At 42.0% G+C, this 18,726-nt stretch overlaps 1 protein-coding gene across 1 annotated transcript in view; it reads left to right on the top strand.

The window, feature by feature from the left end:
- Positions 1–6,137: 6,137 nt before the first annotated feature.
- The window catches only part of EIF2AK3 (eukaryotic translation initiation factor 2 alpha kinase 3), a gene marked incomplete at its 3' end in the record, with an annotated part of 50,056 nt that continues 37,467 nt past the window's right edge, over positions 6,138–18,726 (top strand). Inside the window, exon 1 of the mRNA XM_044659316.1 lies at positions 6,138–6,448. Within this exon, the coding sequence (XP_044515251.1) occupies positions 6,138–6,448 (311 nt within the window). The remainder of the gene's footprint in view (positions 6,449–18,726) is intronic.

The raw sequence follows: 18,726 nt of genomic DNA, 5'->3' as shown, positions 1-18,726 counted from the left end.
ATGTGTATAAGAGACAGAGAGAGAGAGAGAGAGAGAGAGAGAGAGAGAGAGAGAGAGAGAGAGAGAGAGAATAATCCCAGGTTTACAAAGCCAGGAAATAGCTGAGATGGAAGATTTTAATGACTTTGTCACTTTACTGACTTTGTTGACTTTTTAATCCGAGGCATATATTTCAAGTTCCCTCTCTCTCTGGATAGACAGACAGACAGACAGACAGAAACAGATAGATAGACAGACGGACAGAGACAGATAGATAGATAGATAGATAGATAGATAGATAGATAGATAGATAGATAGATAGATAGATAGATGGAAAGACAGAAACATAGATAGACAAATAGACAGACAGACAGATAGATAGACAAACAGATATATAGATAGATCCTTTATGTCAACATATATGCCAGTCTCTCTCTCTATATATATAAATATGGTTAAAGATAGATATTTTAAAAGTTATACATCTTAAAATCCCCAAATAAAGCAAATAGAGAGAAAAGATTCAATGTTCTATGACTTCCCTCTTTCTAAAAAGGCTTCTTTGAATATGCAATGAGGGGTTCTCACGGTCTTCTCTAAATAGAATCAGAACAGAAACTTTGTGGTCAGAACAGGAGTTGGAATAACCAAAGATTGACTAACACTTCCTGGGCTGGTCAGAAGTGTGTTGCCTGGGAACAGTCTCTATATTTCCTTTTTTCTTCACCGCCTCCTTTACCTCTCCTTCCCTTTCCAAAAAAGGTACAAAAAGAAAAAAAAAATATCTAAGTTATCTCTGTAGGTCCTACATGGAAAATTACCAGTTGCCTTCTGGGAAGACGTGACCTTGACTAGAGCTGACTCAGAATTAGAAAGCTATTTGAATGCCAGAAGTCTCTTTCTTGGAGGACCACATTCTGAAACTTAGGAGGAGGCTTTCTATCTGAAAGGAGAGAATCATAGCTTATCAGACTCAGAAGGGACCTGATTGTATATTCTGATTCCTTCATTTTACTCATAAGGAAACAGAGGCCCAGAAGTAGGAAGAGATAAGAAGTAGGTACCAAGACCATTTACTGATCTGTGCTGCTTTTTTAGAAGGTCAGGACAGGCTGTTAATATTTTCAATTTTTTGCCTTTTTCAGTAACTCTTGGGGGAATGGGAGCAGGGAGGTAGAGCAATGGAAAGAAAGTCCCTTAACTTCTTCCTCTAGTTTTTTTTGGGTCATGATCAAGGTTTTCATACAGCAAAGTGTAAAAGTGAAATTTGGGAAATGTATCAAACTACATTTCCCGTGGTCCAACGGTTTTCCGTTTCCGATCTTGGGGCTTGGGGAGGGCGACGTCTTGACGCAGGGGAGAGTTTAAATCTCCTGGGTTAGAAGAGAGTGGCCTCTTTTGCCAGTAGGGCTTGGCCAGCAGATTTGGGAGGTAGAGACAGGAAACAAAATGGAGGCGGCAATTTTGAATGCTTACAGGCGCGTGGTCTAATGATTTTATCTATCAGCATGGCTTTAATTAAAATACTAATTTATATATTTACACAAGCATTTATCATTTTTAATATTTACAAAAGCTGCTCTATCTCTCCAGATGGTAAATAGAAAAGGGGAGCCAAGTCAAGGGTAAGAATCCTTCTATTCCCAGCCTCTTCCCTGGGTATATCATCCCCACGACTTTAGCCAACAGGACCAGAATCCTCAGGTAAATAAGGGCACCTGATCCTGGGGGGCCCCACATCACTTCCAATCATCCTGCTGCTGCTCACCCCATTTGTCCTTGGGATGTCACCTTTGGTCTCTAGGTGAGAGAAACCAGCTTTTGTGTCCTTCTCCCAGCCAGATCTCATGGACCAGGAGACTTGTTCAAGAGAAACAACACATTTGACTGCTTCCAGAGACTGTGTTTATTAGACTTAGAAACAGGAAAACCTGAGTCTAAATTCTGTCTCAGATACTTTCTAATCGTATGACCCTGGGCAAGTCACTTAACCTCTGCCTGTCTCCTCATCTTTAAAAGGATTTAATAATAGCACTTACTTCAAAGTGAGGATGGACATTTGGAAAGCCCTTTGCAAATCTTTAACTAAATGTTAGCTGTTATTGTTTGAGATAACATACGTCACATGCTGTGCAAACCTTAATGTGTTATGGAAGCGCTAGCTTTCACCAGGGTTGTTGGACGAGACCACAGAAGAGGAATGATGGTCCTGGTCATTGAACTTGGGAGCTGCCAGGAAATCACTTTCACCATCAAGAATAGCTGGGGACCACTTGCCCTCCTTGGAAAGAGGCCACTTCCCTTGGGCTCTCTTTCATCAGCCCATCAGTGAGAGCAGCACAGGGGAGAATGGGCTCATGTCCCATCGCCTTCCAAGCCTGAATGACACCTTCTGTTTGGGGAGAAAGCCTCAGGGAGCTGTGGTCAGCCCCACCCATCACAAAATGACACCCTCCAATTGTAGATCCTTGAGGAAGGAGAAGAAGGGCAGGGACGGAGATCCTAGCCTTTTGCTTCCTAGTTTGCCTGGACCATCTCAGTTTACTTGTCAAGGCAACTAGTGTTTATGGGGTCCCTGCTATGTCCAAGGCATTGTGCAGAAGACTAGGGATCCCATCTTCCCCAGAATGGGCTAAGCCTGGCTCTGAACCCCAATTGTAAAAAGCCTTCTGTTTGGCATTTAAAGATACCTCGCTGCCTCAGCCCAAATATTCTGATTCCAAATTCAGTGTTCTTTGGAGTTAGAATTTTTGTTAAGCTGCTGCTTCCTACTCGTATTATTTTGGATAAATTCACTTCAGTTTCCCTCTATTTACATTTGACAGCGAAGGAGTTGGCTGATGTCTCATCCAAATCTCTGATCCTACAACTGAAATCCAAAAATAAGGCAGGCGACTCAAAACAACCTAGTAGTCTCTCAAAGGTATTAATTGTGGGTTTTAAAATTAATATTCAAGGCCTCCAAAGTATGATATTTATAAGGATTTTATTTAAAGCACAGGGAAAGAGTCTTAACTCACCCTTGACCAACTTTACATAATAATGACAATTTGAATTTCAATAGTGCCTTCTGGGTTGCAAAGTTCTTTCCTCATAGCTGCCCCTGCAGGTAGGTGGAAAGGTTGGGCTTGATTAAGGAAATCAATTGAATCATCCCATTCTACTTCAAATAAACTTCAGGATGCCTAGCCCTGCTACATAACTAGGTGAGAACACATCTGTACTGAATCAATCAATCACTGACTTTAAATTTACTGTGGAAAAAGTCCTTGCTCAACTGTAGTAAGTTTGGATTGTAGGAAACTGAGGAAACTTGGTTATGTCTTGGAGGTCATCCATGTATTCTCAAGTCAGTCTGGTCCCGAGAAGTTGGAGCTAGGATGTAGTCCAGAATCCCTGGAAAAAGGAATTGATTGGGGGCAGGAGCAGAGATCTTGTCTCTTCCCCACTTGGAGGAAGACCCTATGAGTTTTGAAGAGACTAGAGCAATAATTCCCAGAGTGGGCGCTACCACCCCCTGGTGGGTGCTGCAGCAATCCAGGGAGGCGGTGATGGCCACAGGGGCATTTAGCTTTCCTATTAATTGCTATTAAAATTTAAAAAAATTAATTTCCAGGGGGCTAAGTCATATTTTTTCTGGAAAGGGAGCGGTAGGCCAAAAAAGTTTAGGAACCCCTGCACTAGAGGATGTTAGATTTCCCATCTTCCTTGCTTTGTCCTGCCAACTTCCCTCTCCCCCAAAGAGCTGATGGCCTGGAAGTATTTGTATCCAGACTCAAAGACAGACTGGACATTGATTCAAGAATCTACAAGGAATCAGCAAAGAATGTAAGGGGAACGTCTTGAGGGTTCCAGCAAAAGGACTTTAAAGAGCTGTGAGTTACCCCCTAAACCACTTTCCCCTGGATTTGCTACATATTGGTAGGAAAGTGTAGCTGATATTGGGGGGGGGGAGTTTGGTGCCAACAGTGACTATTCCTTCCTAAAAGCTAATTAGGCCTGGCTGACTAACTGACCATCAGCCCATAGTCACAGTGGGAAGTACATCAGGAGGAGCTCGTGAACCGTATAGAATCAGAAATGACTCCCCCTAACTCATCCAGGCTCCTTACTCCTGGGAGAGGGAGCAGCCACCATCCGGAGACCCCGGCTGCCACTGCAAGGAGGAGATGGGATGGTTCCCCTCGGAGAGCATCTACTCACTACGTGGGTCTACTTTTGCCATTTTACAGATGAAGTTCGGGTTGTCAAGACGGTGGTCGGAGCTAACCTAAATTCCCTGGCTTGTGCTTCTGTCTCCCCGTTTGCAGTGTTGGATGGATGGGGTTAAATTCCTTTCATTCCATCTTTACAGGGAGAGTCCTTTACTTCACATTAATGATTCCACTTTGTAGTGGCTGCTGGGAGTGAATGGAAGACTCAACAATTAGTCTTGATGGAACCTTCCCTTGTAAGACGATGTTTTGACGCTTGTCCTTCAGGCCAGAGACCTTTTGGGTCATCTCTTCCTTTTAATCACTTGTGAATTCAGCTTCAAGTTCCATGAGCAGGTCAAGGGAAGAGAAGACAGCAACTCTGCTTATATATGTGATTCATGATATTATATAGGACTGGGATGTGAGTGCTCTCCTGGTCCGGGTTTACAGTTGAAGAAACAGACAAGAGAGTCAGTGACCCGTCCAGGGTCACACAGTGGCTGAGGGCAGACTTGAACTCAGAGCATCCAGACTGTAATCCCAACACTCTTTGCCAGCTCGTTAAAGAGGAGGTCAGGGCGGGCTAACCTCATGCCCTTACTGGGAGAACGCTATGGACATAGTTTGCTTCACTTTTAGCCGGGTTGTTGATAACACTTTCACTTTATCTCTCTTTGCCTTAGTTTACTCAGCTGAAAAATGGGGATAATAATAGCATCTCCTGGCTGGGGCAGTTGTGAGGGTGGGAGGTGATAAAGGGCTGCGCACATAGTAGGTGCTTTTACCAATGCTAGTGATCAGTTATCCTATTCTTGTGGGGAAGAGATGGCGTCTAGATTAGTTGATAATGTTAATTACATCTAATTGATGGTGTCAGAACATGTTGAATGAAGGAATGGTAATAATTTATATTTCTACGTCACTTTAAGGCTGAGAGAGCATTTTCCCTAAAACCACTCTGGGAGTCAAATACATTAATTTAATAGTCAGTGAGAGGGTTCAGAGAGCTTGAGTGAGTTACCCGAGGACTCACAGCCAGTGTCAGCATTAGGATTCGAACGCATGACTCTCTGAACTGCTTTTCTTACTACGGAGTCACTGGGTACTGGGCATCTAACGGAGATGACTTTCTTCCTGGAGGAGTAACTATAAAGTACTTGAGATTTTAATTTGCCCCAGTTACTGGCATGAATAAAGAACTCGAGTCTTTTCTAGAGAGGTGACTCCTTTAAGACTAGTTCCGCCCCCGTCTTCGACTCCGCCTTCCAGTTTCCCCTTCACATGGGAACTGCCAGGTTGCGTCATGACTACTGCCCCACCCCTTCACAGTCAGAATCAGCCACGTATGAAGTGCTGCTTCCAGCCAATCAGGGAGAAAGAATCGCCCATTCCTCCGAGTGGCACTGATTCTAGCCAATCATTATTTTGTTTCCTTATGGCATCGCAACCTGAGGGGTGTTGATCATTTGCCTTCTGACCAATCCTGTGCCAGATCAATTTTCGCGAGTTCTTGCGGAAGCACCAATAAGATGAGAAGGATGTGGGGAGAGGCATCTTCCATTGGTCGGCCACACGCGGAAGAGCGACGAGCTCCGGGAGCTCCAAGTACGATTTGATAGGCACCCGCCGTGTTGACAACCAGAGCAAGCACGCCCTCCCCCGCAAGACTCTGCCCTAGGACGCTGAGTGGCAGCTATTCCAACTAATAGATGGGTCCGTCTCCCAGGGCGGTACAAGATGGGCTAGGAGGTGGCCCAATGAGCGGCCTCGGAGGCGAAGGGCCGCCGACGAGGTGGGCCCTAGACGTGGCCCGGGGAACCGAGCTGACTGTCAAAGCAGTCTGGGTGTCGGCGCGGCCGCCAAGTGCTTCTCCCCCCGGCCCGGGGCTCGTCCGGAGAAGCGGGAAGAGGTTCACGACGACGGCGGCGGCGTCTCCATGTCCACGCGTGCGGGGCGCTGCTGATGGAGCGCGGGAAGTGCCGGGGCCCGCTGGCGCCGGCTCTGCTGCTGCTGCTGCTTCCGCTGCTGCTTGCGCTTGCGGCGGGGATGGCGGCCGCCCTGGGCCCGGCCCCGGAGCTCGCCGCTGCGGAGCAAGCAAACGCCTTTGGCCTAGGTGCTTCGGCCGCTCCGACTTCGGCCAACGCTGCGGTGCCCTCGGCAGCTGCCGCCGAGGTGACGGTGGAGGACGCCGAGGCGCTTCCGGCGGCCGCGGGCGATCAGGAGCCGCGGGAGCCGGACTTGGACGACGAGCCGGAGCTGCGGCCGAACAGCAGGTGCGTGGGTTCGGGCCCTTAACTCCCCACCCCAGAGGGAAACTGAGGCAGGAGGGGCCTGGCGACACCTCTACACCCCATTATACACTGAGGGAAACTGAGGCAGGAGGTGCCCTATCACCCTAACCTATCCATACATTAGTATAGAGAGGGAAATTGAGGCCAAGAGGGGTCCTAAGGGGCAGAGCAGAAGTTTGAACTCAGGCACTACCATGGGGAAACAAGCACGAGCTCAGGAGTCAGATCGCTCAACTCCAGATGCTATCCCGGCCGCGAGTTCCCTTCCATCTCTAGATCCAGGACCCTGCGACTCACTATCTCTTCCAACATGTAATAGAATTTATGGCTGGAAGGGATCTTTGCAGGTCCCCGAGGGGGTCTCCGAGACTCGGGAGAAGGCAAACGACTTGGCCAAGATCAAAGTGATAGAGCTGAGATTCAGTCAAGTCTCCTGAGTCAAGGACCCACTCTGCTTTCCCTCCATCCGTGAGGCGGGAACAGAAATGGCTTCGGGAATGGGAGCGCTTTGAAGTTACCCAGTCCCTATTCGCGGCAGCCTAGGGGAGAGGATGTGTGGTGATCCATCCCCACTTTGTAGGTGACGAGACGGGCTCAGAGAGGTCCTGGTTTGGAAGCCTTAACAGTTTAGTAAGCCATGATTTATTATTAAGCATCTGCCATTCGCAGAGGTGCGAGGGGTCCAGGGACAAAAGGAAATAGCCCCAGCCTCTAAGAGTTTACATTCTTCTGGGAAGCACTAAGTGTCCTACAGGGAAGTTAACACAAAATAATTTGAGGAAGGAGAAAGTGTTCATAAATGGAGGGCAGAAGAGCCCCAACATGTTTATTCTGGTGAGGGGCCTTGGAATTCACTGCATCTGACTCTTAGGAGGAGGAAGAGTGGACCCAGGGGAGGGAAGGGGCAGACCCGGGTTCTCCGGACTCGCGGTCCAGGGCTGCTTCCACTCTAGCACACATAGGAAAACAGCAGAGGAAACAGATCTGGAAATTCCGCTTAATTCCGTACCAGTGGAAGCTGGATGATTCTTCTTTACCTTAGCTCGAGTGGCCGCCGCTCAGGCTCCAGAAAAAAAAAGACCTAAAGCTGGATGGAAGCTTAAAGATGGCCAGCCCTTTGGAATAGGAAAGCGGTGGGAGGAGACCGTAGGGCAGCCCCCAACAGAGCACCCCAGTCTGTGGTCAGTTTCAGTGACTGTCCCTTCTCCCCTCCCCCGCCCGAGGGCTGCAAACGACCTCCCCTCCCCCATCGGAGGGCTGCGAGGGCTCACATCTAGGGGAGTAAGTTTGTTTGGGCGATGAGACGGTCTGGCTATGGTTTCATTATGCCTGGCTTGACACCACTTCCGATTTCATAGAATCAAAATATTTTAGAGCAGAAAGGTGCTTCCCAAGAAGGGGACATGGTGCCTCTCAGTGCCAGATGTGATCCAGGCTCTTACTTGGAAGAATGGAAAGTGGGGGAGGGAGGAGCTGGGGAGAAACAAAGCTTCAGAGTTTGGGGGTGACCTAAACCCAATACCCAGTTATTTTCTGGAACATATTTAATAATCACCTCCCAGCCCCCAGTACCCACAAGACCTCAGGAGCTGGAGTGAGATCGTTTCTTGGAGAGTCAGGTGGAGATGGTTAAGCGGTTTCTGTTATTGTTTGAAATGCTTGGAGAAAAGAGTTTCATAGCTAAGAAAATAAACTTCACTTTCTCCCATTCATTGTTTTCTTCTTTACCTGGCAAATTTTACAAAAAACAAACAAACAAACAAAAAAACCCCCAAAAACTACTTTAGATGTCTGACCATGAAGGGCTGTTTGCTGTTGCATTTGTGTTAATATTTTTCTGCAAGAACTTTTAAAAGCTCTACTACAAAATTTTCCCTAGTATTGGCTGGCCTTTGACTTTTTCTCTCCTTTCCTTTCCTTTCCTTTCCTTTCCTTTCCTTTCCTTTCCTTTCCTTTCCTTTCCTTTCCTTTCCTTTCCTTTCCTTTCCTTTCCTTTCCTTTCCTTCTTTTTTTCTTTCTTTCTCCGATGTAAACATTGTGAGGAGTTTGTGTTGTCTGAGCTGCTAGGCCTCCTTCCTCTTAAAAACACCTAGCACTGCCTGGTAGCTTCAGTCATCTTAGAGCCCCTCAGCTTTCTGCTTTGAAATGAGTCAGTTAATTTTATCCGGATTTGCTTGAGTCAAGTAGTACTTGAACTGGAAAATTGAGATGAACCCTGGACTTCTTAGATGACTAAATCCTGGTTTACTAACTATAACCAGCTGTTTAAGCCAGACAAATAAATGAAAACTGCCTCTGTTCCTTAAATTCAGATGGAGATAATACCCTCTCTATCTCACAGGGTTGTTGTAAAGATCAAATAAATGAAAGGCAGCTCTAAATGTAACATGACAATGATGATTGCTTCAAAGTATTTTACAGACTGCTAATCTTCACAGCAGCCCAGTGAGAAATGCTGTCCTATTTAACAGATTGTTTGGAGAAATGTTAAATGGATTAAACCAACTCTAATGCTTCTATTTTAGAGTCAAGATTAAGAAGTAAAAGAATCTAACAATGTAGTGGTTCCCAAAGCATTATAATAGCACCAAGTATTTCTTCAATTTTATTATTAGCCCTATTCCTTTAAATTCTAGCGCCTTCTTTCTGTTATTGCCTATTTATCCTGCATTTAGCTTGTTTGTATATATTTATTTGCTTGGGAGCTCCTCAGGGGCAGGAACTTTTCTTTTTCTTTATATCCACAGTTTACAGTGTGTAAGCACGTAGTGGGTGTTTAAATGCTTATTCATTTTGTTTTTCAACTTCTTAATATACTTTCATGTCTTATTTTTGTTCTCTCTATAAAATTAGACAAATGCTCAATCTGTAAAAAATGTACCTTGGAAACCAAAGACTGACTATAGAAACCCTATATTATTTTTTGCTTCTAAAATTCTGTAGGAAACCATTAAATGGCTTTTTATATGAAAACTAGTTTGAAGCAGACCATTGTTAGTGAAATTGTTCCATAGCATTCTATTGGAGCAAGCCTCAGTTAACTTCATAGTTAGATGTTCCTGAAAAGGTATCAACTATCATTTTTTTTTTTTGCAACTCTTAAATGAATCAGACATGTATGGAAAAGATTATTTAAAAATAAATCTCAAAAGTTCTCAGTTAAATCAGACAAAGTACAATAAGATGAGTGAGTCTTAGCTTGATGCTCCTTTTTCCTGATTCCTGTAGAAAGTCTTGGCAACTTTTTATTTTTGTAATGTGTTCTTTTAAAAAAAAACAACACATAAGAACTGGAAAATATCAGTTCCACAATAATAGCCCATATCCTGTTTGTATCAAAGAGGAGGAGGAGTTAAGAAAACAGACTTGGGTTAACCAAGCATTCATAACCAATAGCTGAGGAGAAATATTTGTAATGCTTTAGACAAGTAATTAGTGACTAAAACTATTTAAAACTGTTTAATATATTTTCTTTTGCTACTCTTAAATCAGTGTGCGAATTCCTAGTTGTTGATTGCAAACTTTTTCTTTAATAGAATTTTCAACATCTTATTTGTTTCAAAATGGCTAATACTGAATTGTATTGTTTTGGTATGTATTGTATTAAGTTTTGGTAACTGAAAAGAAAATGGGAAATATATGTAAAGTGTATGTCCTAGATTTTAGACAAGCTTCAACTTTTTTCAACATGTTCCATTTTGACTAAAAAGTCAATAGAATTTTGAGTTTTTCTGTGGCTTGTCTTCCTTTCAAAGAGGACCAATGACATCACAGGGTGATGTTTCGACTTGTTCTAAAAATCGAAGTGTTCCAACAATTTGACAAAACTGAGGCAGCTGTTTAGGCCCACTTTGTTAACAGGTTTGTTGCTCTGTTAGTTTGTTCTGGCAGACTGTTTTTGAGGGCTTTGTCCAGCTGCAAAGCTTTATGCAAAGCCCTAGAGAGGATGGGGTGATCAAAAGAATCCTGTGGGTAAGTTTTGCTTTCTGACAAGTTTTACATATATATAAATCAAACTGAGACCCAGAGAGAGATGAGTCTTAGTACTTTAGCTTTTGTTCCAAAGGCTCTGTATTGGAGCAGTGAATCTAAAGGTGAAAATCCTTGTTTAGTCATTTGTACGATTATAATAATAACTCACATTTACATAGAGCTCTAAGCTATGCAAAATGTTTTCCTCACTGCATGTCTGTGGGGTTGACAGGTAGTCAGTAGTAGAATCCCCATTGTATGGTTGGCTATTGCTTAGGTAGATTAAGTCACAGGCCCACAGGTCCACAGTCAGTAGGTATCTGACAGGGGATTTGAATCCAGATGTTCTGCAGAAGGAGGATCTGGAAGTTAGTAGAGGTTAAGTTGTACCAGGTTAGATAATTAGTAGAGGATTCAGTGTTAGAACCCAGGTCTCCTGATTTCTAGTCCAGTATTCAGAAAGTTGGAAAATTTTCATTTCATCTCCCCTAAGCTAATGTGCACAGGGAGAAATTCAGCATTTAAGAAGTCATCATCAGAAAAGCTGGCAGCAGAGCTGGGAGCTCTTACCTTACTGATTGCCCCTTAAGCCAGATCTTGAAGGAGAAAATAGGCTGCTAAAATGTCAAGGATTAACTGGAAGGTTTATTTTTTAAGGAAAGAAAAGGAGTTTAGCAATTGGAGGTAGGGGAAGGTGCAGATAAAAGATTTGAGAGTCCCTTGGAAAGTGGTATATTGGAGTATAAAGCAGGATAAAAGAGCAAGGAGCTCACTGAACTAGATGATCTACATAATTTTATCAAATGACCAGAGTAGTTTTGGGCCAAAAAAACCAAAACAAAACAAAACAAAAAACCACGAAGACCACGGTATTAGCTTTTCTGTTTGTGTGGCTCATTTATGGCTAGAAGTCTTATCAGGAGTCTGGGGCCTAGGACTTGGATAACTTTCCTTCCATTTGCAGAACAAGTATATAGATTGCTTTATCTTCCTGCCTCAGTTTCCTCAAACTTAATGTGATGTTCCTCTCCTTTCATGAACTCACTTCTTAGCTCATTTCAGTGTACCGTCCAGCTTTGTTACTAACCTACAGCTGTGATCTCTTAATTGCTTAACTTGATAATTTTGGTTTAGTTTTTATCCTTCTTGATTTTTCTGCAATATTTGATAGTACTAATTACCTCTTCCTCCTAAATTTGTACCTCTCCCCAGTTTTGCATGACTCTACTCTCTCTTAATTCCCTTCCTGTCTTTTCAGTCTTCTCTGTCATCTATGGATATGTCTCCTATTGCTTTTTCCAAGGTCCTCATCCTTTTTCTACTACTTTTCTCTTGGTGACCTCATCAGCTCCCAGGGGTCCAATGATCTTTTTGTGATTATGAATTTCAGTTCTATAAAGCATATCTAACTCTTTGTGATCCCATTTGGGGTTTTCTTGGCAAAGATACTGGAGTGATTTGCCTTTTCTTTCTCCAGCTCATTTTACAGATGAGGAAACGGAGGCAGACAGCCCATGGCCACACAGCTACTAAGTGTCAAATCTAAGTGAGGCTGGATTTGAATTTAGATTTTCCTGACTTAAGACTTGACCCTCTATCCATTTAGCTGCCTTGTATATTTATATATCTAGCCAAATATATTTTTCTTTAACATTAGGCCTGCCTTACCAGCTGCCTATTGGACATCTCAAACTCAGCATGTCCAAAATGGAATTGTGTCTTTCCTCTAGACCCACCATTTTCCTTAACTTCACTGCTCTGTTAAGAATACCACCATCCTTCCAGACACCCAGATTCCTAGGCTTCCCTATGCTTCTCACTCTTGCCCACCCTCAATATCAGTGTTGCCAATTTTCATTTGTTCTACTTTGGATCTCTTTTATTTCTCTCTTTTTCCCCATTCATTCTATAACTACCCTCATTCTGGCTCTCATTGACTCTTGCCTAGATTACTGCAATTGCCTTCTAATTGGTCTCTGCTCCCAATATCTTTGGCCTCTAGCAGTACCAGATCTTAAACTGTACTATAAAGCAGCAGTCATCAAAACTATATGGTACTGGCTAAGAGACAGAAAGGAGGATCAGTGGAATAGACTTGGGGTAAGTGACCTCAGCAAGACAGACTATGATAAACCCAAAGAGCCCAGCTTTTGGGACAAAAATCCACTATTTGACAAAAACTGCTGGGAAATTTGGAAAACAATATGGGAGGGATTTTAGATCGACATCTCACGCCCTACACCAAGATAAACTCAGAATGGGTGAATGACTTGAATATAAAGAAGGAAACTATAAGCAAATTAGGTGAGCACAGAATAGTATATTTGTCAAATCTTTGGGAAAGGAAAGATTTTAAGACCAAGCAAGAGTTAGAAAAAATTGCAAAATGTACAATAAATAATTTTGATTACATTAAATGTAAAAGTTTATGTACAGGGGGGCAGCTGGGTAGCTCAGTGGAGTGAGAGTCAGGCCTAGAGACAGGAGGTCCTAGGTTCAAACCCGGCCTCAGCCACTTCCCAGCTGTGTGACCCTGGGCAAGTCACTTGACCCCCATTGCCCACCCTTACCAATCTTCCACCTATGAGACAATACACCGAAGTACAAGGGTTTAAAAAAAAAAAGTTTATGTACAAACAAAACCAATGCAACCAAAATTAGAAGGGAAGCAACAAATTGGGGAAAAAATCTTTATAACAAAAACCTGACAAAGGTCTAATTAATCAAATTTATAAGGAGCTAAATCAATTGTACAAAAAAATCAAACCATTTCTCAATTGATAAATGGGCAAGGGACATGAATAGGCAATGTTCAGATAAAGAAATCAAAACTACCAATCCATCTTCCACATAAGCTGTCAAATAAGGTATTTTAAAAGTACAAGTGTGATGATCCTCTCCCCACCCCAAAAAACAACTGAGAGGCTTCTGGGCTCTGTATTGTACTCACTCCCCTCTTCACTGAGTCTGCTGAAATTCTAGCTCCCTTTAAAGTTAATCTTGAGTGCCACTTTTTATTTTAATTCATTTTTATCTTTCAGTAATGTTGTTTCCCTACTTACATGGAAAAACATTTTTTGGAATTTCTCCTCTAACAAATTGAGTTCCACATTCTTTCTCTCCCTTGAGTGCCACTTTTTTTTTTTAACCCTTAACTTCTGTGTATTGGCTCCTTGGTGGAAGAGTGATAAGGGTGGGCAATGGGGGTCAAGTGACTTACCCAGGGTCACACAGCTGGGAAGTGTCTGAAGCCAGATTTGAGTGCCACTTTTAAGAAAGACTTTCTTGAGCTTCCCCTAAAATGATTATTTACTTTGTATCAGTTTTGTATTGTAGACAGTGTTGCTTTTCTCTCTGTGATGTAAGCTCCATGAGGACAGGGACTCTTTAGTTCTATCTTTGTATCTGACACCTTGCACATACTTAATAAATAAGTACTTGCTGATTGGATGGTTGAATGAATGTTAATATGGTATCTGCATGTAAACATGGAAAAATATTCTAAATTCATTAATCAATAAAAAATTTAAAAAATGGTATCTGAAAAATATATCGGTTTCTCTACGTAAAAATGTAACAATCATTGGTTCTTTGAAATCATAATGGAGGGCGAAATTAGTTCCTTAGGAACACTGCCATAAATGGACAATTGGCTGTTAGGTTAAAGTTTATGACTTTAAGATTTGGTTATACTATTAATGAATTGAATGCCTGTATTTTTTTCCCTATTCACTGTCACCCCAGGATAGAATAGGTGTACATTCGAGGATAAAAGTGAACAAGTTATATTTCTATTATGAAAACATATTAAACATATTACTTTTATTAAAATAATGCTCAAAACAAAATTAATGATGGTCTGAAATCTAGAGCTGGAAGAGACTTCAGAGGCTAGGGTAGGAATGTCTATTTTAATTAGAAATTAGTAGCTGCAGCCTTTTTAATCTTCTACTTAAGCAAATTTGTTTTTATTGACTATGTTCTAATTTTGAGCCTGAATCACTGGACTGGCCTGAGCTAGATCTGGATTAGAACAGAAGCCATCAGGTCCAACCTCTTCATTTTATAGTCAAGGAAACATACTCAAGATGTTAAATGACTTGCTCAAGGACATAAAGATTTTTAACCTCAGAAATAGGTTCTGAACCAGGAATCCAGGGCAAGTATTCTTACGTGCCTGTTATATTGCTCATTTAGTTTCTGATTTGCTTTGAGGGCAAAAGAAATGAACATATTGTTGAACTGATGAGTTTATATCCTACATTTAATTCTCTTTCCAGCTTGGATGAAACCAAACCTAAAACTCAGTAAAGGAAGAGAGAAGTGACCTTTTCTCCTCCTTTTAACTCACTTAAACTGAACTTGGGGCAGCTAGGTAGGCCAGTAGATAGTATCCAATGCCTGGAATCAGCCTCATCTTTCTGAGCCTCACTTACTAGCTGTGTGACCCTGAGTAAGTCACTAAACTCTGCCTCAGTTTCCTCATCTGTTAAATGAGCTGGAGAAGGAAATGGCAACCATTCCAGTGCCTCTATCAAGAAAACCTCAAATGGGGTCACAAAGAATCAGATATGACTGAAACAATTGAAAATAGCAAACTGAATTTGGTCTTAGACCACTAGCAACCTATGCATTTGTTTGCCATGCAAGAGCATTCTCCCTCAGTTCCTATAAGCTATATCTCCTATCTGATTCCGGCCCTCTTCCTTCCCTCCCTTCCTTCCTTCTTATTTATAACAAGACAATTTTAGGTTTCACATTCCTTCAGATACAAGTGCTTAATAGTGTCTATTGAGTTAAGTATTTTTGCAGGTTCTAAGGAACAGTTTTAAAATAAAGAATAGGCAATTTAAATATTAGCATGATTTTTTTTCCTTAGAATAAGAAATAAAGATTTGAATGTGAATTTGAATGAGAATCTCTCTTATTACTAAATAGGTTCCCTGGTAGAAGTGTTAGTAATGTATTCTGCTACTTGGACGAAAAAGGCTGCCTGAATGTTTTTAATACAAAAAAGGACAATTGGAAGCTCCTTGAGGACAGGGACTAGCTTTTGCCTTACTTTATTAACCCCATTTGCTTAGAGCATAATGCTGTCAACATAGTTAATTTGAATCTTTCTTGATGGTATGACTCCTGACTCAAATTCGATGTTAAAGACCTCAAGTATGTTTCAAGTAAAACTTAACTGTTGCTTTAAATGTCATATGATTTAACTGGTAATGGTTGACCTTAGAGTCTTCATACTTGGGTTTAGCTCTGTTTTGTTTGGGGGCATGGCAAGTCTTGTGATGGCATCTGCTCAAATAAAGGACGTCTGATTTAGAGAGAAATATTTATTTAGGAGGTGAGGACTAGGAAGTAAAATAGAAGGGCATGTGCTTACAGAGAGCATATTAAGATGTTTCAAAATAGTGGAATCAAACCAAATGTATACATATGGTAGGATCTTATTTCTTTTTTAGCTTCAGTTTCCAAATAATCAAAGTCCAACAAAATTCAGGAAGTTGAATGTGTATCTGGGAATTCTGAACTATGGACCAAGTTACTAACTGAAAAAATGTTGCTTGTAGGATTTTTTTTTTTAACACTGAGGTCATTTCTCTTAATTTTTTTTTTAACTCATACCTTCTGTTTTAGAATCCATATTAAGTATCAGTTTGGAGGCAGAAGAGTGGTAAAGGGCTAGACCTGTGTTGGTGAACCTATGGCATGTGTGCTGTAATGTGCTGGAGGGGCATTTGGTTTCTAAAAAGTTTGCCATCACTGGGCTAGGCAACTGGGGTTAAGTGACTTGCCCAGAGTTGTAGGGTTAGGAAGTGTCTGAGGTCATATTTGAACCTAGGTTTTCCCAACTCCAGGCCATTTGCCTTTCTTTAAGAATTATGTGTGTGTGTGTGTGTGTGTGTGTGTGTGAGAGAGAGAGAGAGAGAGAGAGAGAAGTAATTCAAGATAGTGTAAATCTTGTTACTCATCAGAATATGAGAGACTTAAACTGAATTGGAGAAGACAAGTAACAGGCAAGTGGTTTGGACAAACCCAAGACAAAGTCATTCCTGTTTTCTCATTAAATTGGGTGTTAGGGTTGGAGATAGTAATTGGGAATGAATGAGCAAACAGAGAAAAGAATCCTAGTTAGTAGAGATTAAGTTCTAGCAGTTAGACAATTAAATTAGTGGAGGATCTGGTGTTAGGATCCAGAATTCAAAAAGTGAGGAAACTCTCATTTCAACCACCCTGTGCAGAGGTACTAAGGATGAAATTAAGTCAGAACTTTGGCTCAGGACACCTTGGGTTTCTGCTTGGGGCTGGGGCTTTTAAGAGGATTGTCCTAGAAGAAGCAGCAAATCGATTCCAGAATAGTAGGCTGTCTATTATTTTACTGTTGCTTTGGTGACTTATGTTGACAAACTGTTAATCATGAAAATTGAGTACATTCTAGGAGCAGCAAGGTAGCTAAGTAATAGAGCCCCAGGCTTGGAGGTGGGAGGTCCTGGGTTCAAACCTGGACTCAGATACTTCCTAGCTGTGTGACCCTGGCCAAGTCACTTAACCCTCATTGGGTAGCCCAGTGATGGTGAGCCTTTTAGAGACTGAGTGCCCTGTCAGGCACACAATGCCATAGGTTCGCTAGCAGGAGTCTAGCCCTTTACCACTCTTCTACCTTGGAACTGATACTCAGTATTGATTCTAAGAGTTGTTTTTTTTAAATATACTGCATTCTAGATGGGGAAATGAACTTCTCAAGCACTGACAGGAAGAGTTGTGAGAGGGATCTTAAGCTTATAGGGGTTGCAGTGGGGAAAGCATCTGACTTCAGCCAAAGATTTGAAGGAAGTTGGCAAAATGAGGAGCAGAGATAAAGGGCCAGGGAGTTGTGGGTGAAAACATCAATGGATATATGGATGGAGTGTCTCTGTCTGAGGAACAGCAAGAAAGCCAGACTGCAGAGGGCATGGAGTGGATGAAAGCTTAAGAAAGGTACAAAGGAGCCGGGTTAGGAAGGGCCTTAAAAGCCAAAAAAAGAATTTTATGTTTGATCCTGGAGGTAATAAGGAATAACAGGAGTTTATCGATTGGGAAGGAAATTTGGGGGGGGGGTGGAGAAAAGGGGAGTCACATGATTATACCTGAGCTTTAGGAAGATAATTTCCCATTTCTCAAACTCATTTCTTACTACATTTGGGTAAGTCTGCTTATTTGTTCCTAATATCCTAATCAAGGATACCCTCAACTCCGGGAGAGATCATGCTCGTGACAGTTGATATAGATGGGAGAGTGAGCATATAGGGCAGTAGTGGTTGGTGTTTTCTTACTGATCTATTCTCAGAGTCACCTAACTGCCCCTAGGATCCTTTCTCCTCCTCCCAGAGAACCTTCTCTTGTCACAAAAAGTAAAAAAAGGTTGAATTTAATTTGTTCTTTTAGACAATAAGTAGACAGAGAGTTACAGATGATCAGAGACTTAGAACTTGAAAGAGACTTTAGAAGGTCATCTAATGAAAAGTTTTCATTTTACAAATAAGGAAACTGAGGCCTGCAGAGGTTAAATGTCTTGTCTGTGGTCATATAGGCAGTTACTGGAAGAGCTGGTGTTTGAATCCAGGTCTTTTGATCCTAAAGCCCAGAGTCTTTCCACTGTACCATACTTCCTTGGAATGATCGTCTCTGTGCTCATTATCTTTTCTAAAACAACATTTTATTTTCCCTCACTTACATGTAAGAGCAATTTTTAAACATTCATTTAAAAAATTTTTTTGAGTCTCTCCTTCCTTCTTCTCCTCCCTCCTTGAGCTGGTAAGCAATCTGATATAGATTTTACTGGTACCATCCTATAAAGCATTTTTCCATATTAATCATTTTGTGAAAGTGATCTCAAATGGAAAAAAGAGGAAGAAGGGGAGGAAGAGGAAGAAGAAATAATGAAATAATATTGTGTATTTTGGTCTGTATTCAGACTCCATCAGGTTTTTCTCTGAAAGCAAATGGCATTTTTTATAGTCCTTTGGTGTCATTTCAAATCACCCTCCAGAATGGTTGGATCAGATCCCAGGCCCCCAATAGGGCATCAGTGCCCCATTTTCACTACATTCCCTGCACCACCTATCATTTTCCTTTTCTGTCATATTGGCCAATCTGATGGATGTGAGGTGGGACCTCAGAATAGTTTTATTTTTCTCTCCTTATCTTTAACTACAGAATGGTCCTTGGCCTTGGGCCTGCAGCTTGTTTCTGGCCCCAGAGGGTGGTCGTTTAGCCTTTCTCCCTCACCCTTGGATGCCCCTTTT

Source organism: Gracilinanus agilis, chromosome 2 (assembly GCF_016433145.1).
Source record: "Gracilinanus agilis isolate LMUSP501 chromosome 2, AgileGrace, whole genome shotgun sequence".
Taxonomy (NCBI): Eukaryota; Metazoa; Chordata; class Mammalia; order Didelphimorphia; family Didelphidae; genus Gracilinanus; species Gracilinanus agilis.
This window is presented reverse-complemented; position numbering and strand designations above follow the sequence as displayed.